General features: G+C 38.8%; 1 protein-coding gene across 1 annotated transcript in view; it reads right to left on the bottom strand.

The window, feature by feature from the left end:
* LOC118321172 (enhancer of mRNA-decapping protein 3-like) overlaps positions 1-3,306 on the bottom strand; it is a 19,180-nt gene that overhangs the window by 14,444 nt on the left and 1,430 nt on the right. The window contains exon 3 of the mRNA XM_035652394.1: positions 2,752-2,948. Coding sequence (XP_035508287.1) covers positions 2,752-2,948 — 197 coding nt within the window. The remainder of the gene's footprint in view (positions 1-2,751; positions 2,949-3,306) is intronic.

The raw sequence follows: 3,306 nt of genomic DNA on the forward strand, positions 1-3,306 counted from the left end.
AGACTATGTTTGGTTGCATGCTCAAGCTTCTTAATAGTTACTGGTGACACACAGGGAGTAGCACTGGGTCAACAAGCTACGAGTCTTTCTGACACAAAAAGAAAAAATGCAGCCTGCAAAATAAACACCTTTCTTTTCAAAGCTGATTTTTTTTTGTCTCTGAAAGACTTGCTTCCTATTGTGCAAGCTTCATCTTCCATGTGCAGGAAAGGCAGCAAGGCAGAGGTCATTTTTACAACCAGGCTGAAGAATATTACACACTGTCCACTAGCCAATTCTATTGACCTCTGACTTCTCCATTGTTTGGTGATCCTGAGTGTGAAAGTGAACTGACTTTAACTGATTCCGGCAGAGGCCACAGAGCTGTCCAAGCAGACTTCCTGCTAACTGGAGGTTGACAAGAGGAAATGCCATTTTTAACCTTTATCTAATCAGGAAGGTGGAGTAACACATTCTTATTTTTACAACTACATGTACAGCTTAGGAAAAGGACAATGCAAATGTGCTTTTCTGTACCGTCGTTTAAAAAAAAAAAAAACCTTTCAGAGTTCATTTAATTTAACAAAACACTAAAAATGATTGCTGCCATAAAAGTAAAACTACAGTTAAATCAAAGGTTTTATAATTAGCTGTTTCTAACAGTTAAAATGTCAACATTTAAGAGGTTTCAAAAACTTCAGAAACACACAGCCTTAAAACCAATCTGAGCAAAATATCAAAGCACTACACTATTATATTAACTTTAAAATCGGTAAGTCACACTTACAACAGCTACTGATGACTCATAATGCATTCCTAAATTACTCTCAACATCTGCCAAAGAGGAACAGTGGTCACAAGTTGATCCGCTTCATTAATCACTGTATACAAGACTGTGACTCTACAAGTCATCTGCTTATCAACACTACAAATGACATATTACACAACCCTTCTACTACATAGTCCAAGCTTTACTATAAACAATAATATAAGCTTCACAATGAATGTTTTGGCTAGGGCCACTGTGCTGGACTGCATGACACTGGTTATTGTTCCTGTTACTTTGTCTCCCCTTCTTTAGACTAGTCAGGCAGGTGGTGACATAAACATTAAATAACACTAAACAAAACCTCACATTAAAGTAATTACATTAAACTAAATTCTCACCAAAGCTGAGCAGTCTGATCAGGAAGAAGGTCCGCTAACACACACTGAGCCATTCAGATGCCTTAGTCTGAAAGGGATATTACTTACTTTAAAGTTAAAGCCCCTTTTCAAAACCACCAATGAAATGATCCTACTGTCGGGTATTATCTGTGTATCCAAAGCCGGAGAGCCATAGAGCTCCATCGTTGTCCAAATACAGTTGAAAACACATCAGTGAGCCACGCTGTTGTTTCTTCATTCCCAAGACCATGGGCACTGTGATTCCGCCATGCTGGTACTAGCACAAAAAAATCTATGGCTCAAAATATTCCCCTACAAATACACTATTTGCTCTCGTTTGACAAATGTTTGCTTAAAACTATGAAATTAATGATCAGTAATGAAATGATATAGCTGTGACCCTTTTAAAGATTTAATTCATTAGAAGAAACCAATGGGCGCAGGGCTGAAAGCCACATACATGAGTCAGACAGTATTGAGAGAAGAATGACTGCTGCTGTACAGTTTGATGACAGTAACAAAGACATTGAATATCACCAGCCTTATTCTATAAAGACAAGCATGTGTGCGTGAAGCATCACTTTTTTCGTGACACTGGAGCACTGTGATTACTCCACTGCGGAGTTATTTGGAACTTTTAAAGCAGCGTAATGACCTGACATCTGAACAATCATTTGATGCACAGAGAAATTTGACTTCCTTCCTATTATAAGCTAGAAAACATCATGTGTCTATTGTATAATCAATCATGTGTCTATTGTATAATCAAAAACAGTGATGTTGAGTGACTTTGCATTTTCTGCCCATCTTCAGTAGCGACTCTCTTTGACTTATAAAGGGCTTGGGTAATATATGACAGTTTTGTGAGTCACATTTCCCTCAGCTAGTAAACAATATCTATTTTCTGTTCTTAAACAGAAGAGTACTGTATGGCCATTGGTGAGGTAAATTCCGGTTATGTTGTACATGACTCCTAAAATGCACTCTGCAACAATAGCTCTGTGATTTGAGAACTAGGAAGTGCAGCTTCACAATGAATAAGCAAAAGTTTGAAATAAACTGGGCTTTTCTAACCTGTGAAAACCTGCGTCAAACTGTCCTAACATTTGTAAATCATCCTGTCAATTGCTTGGTGTTTCACTGCACAATCATGCTCTTCTAGCTAGATTAGCACCGGCGGTGTTCAGTGTAGACTAAAGGTCACAGGCTTCAGTACAAAACCTGATTCTGTTATCTGCTGCTGACGCTGTTAGCAAACTTAACTCATACTTGGAGAGCATAGTTTACATTAGCAAATGAGTCAACAGTGGCAAGTCAAGTTCCTGTATGTATTTCTTGACCAAAAGTCATTAATTACACAAAATATATCAAACAATTCAATCATGCAAGCTGAAATTGACTAGAAAAGAAGGGACTAGTATTATGTGACTCGATGTCAGTATGTCAAATGAATTGTCTCAATATCAAAATGTTACGCGACATTCTGCAACGGCATTATTAGGCATTATGAAACTCTAAATAATGAATAATAATTTTTAACTATTTTCTCCACCAAAGAAGATGAACTGTGAGGGTAAAGGAACCCTAGGTCACCCACTGACCCACCTCTGCGTAGGATGGTGATTGGAGCAGCGCTGGAATGAGAGCTGCTGCTCGTCAGATGAGGGTGAGTGGTGCTGTTACTCTGACCGTGACGTCCTGGAGGTATGGAGCTAGGTTCTGTTGCGGCTCCCTGGCCAGAGCTGGGCTTGTTGACCGTGTTCTGGAAATCTAGGAACTTCAGCTCCTTGATATCCATGGCACTAGAAGACACACAAGTTACTGACAAACTGCGTTGCTAGGCTCTCGGCTGTGCTCTAAACTTAGATTTTTACACGTGTGTTGGCATGCCGAAATATAATACAATCACACACGGCCTGTGCAGTAGTTAGAAAATTGTAATCTGCATCTAGAGCTGGATTCTGAAACAAAAGACACATAGTGACAGGCAATGCTGATATTTATTTGGATTTACCTCCAAATAATTTCATCCAAATAAGTGTACTAGATTAGAAAAAAAACTCGTGCAGCTGTTTTTAAAAATTCCTGGATCTAACTAGCATTAAAACTGATTACGTTCATCTGCCCTTTCCACCAAATACCATTGAGTCCCTTTTTTCC

This window comes from Morone saxatilis, unplaced genomic scaffold, assembly GCF_004916995.1.
Source record: "Morone saxatilis isolate NCDOM2014 unplaced genomic scaffold, NCSU_SB_2.0 Contig11, whole genome shotgun sequence".
Lineage (NCBI taxonomy): Eukaryota > Metazoa > Chordata > Actinopteri > Moronidae > Morone > Morone saxatilis.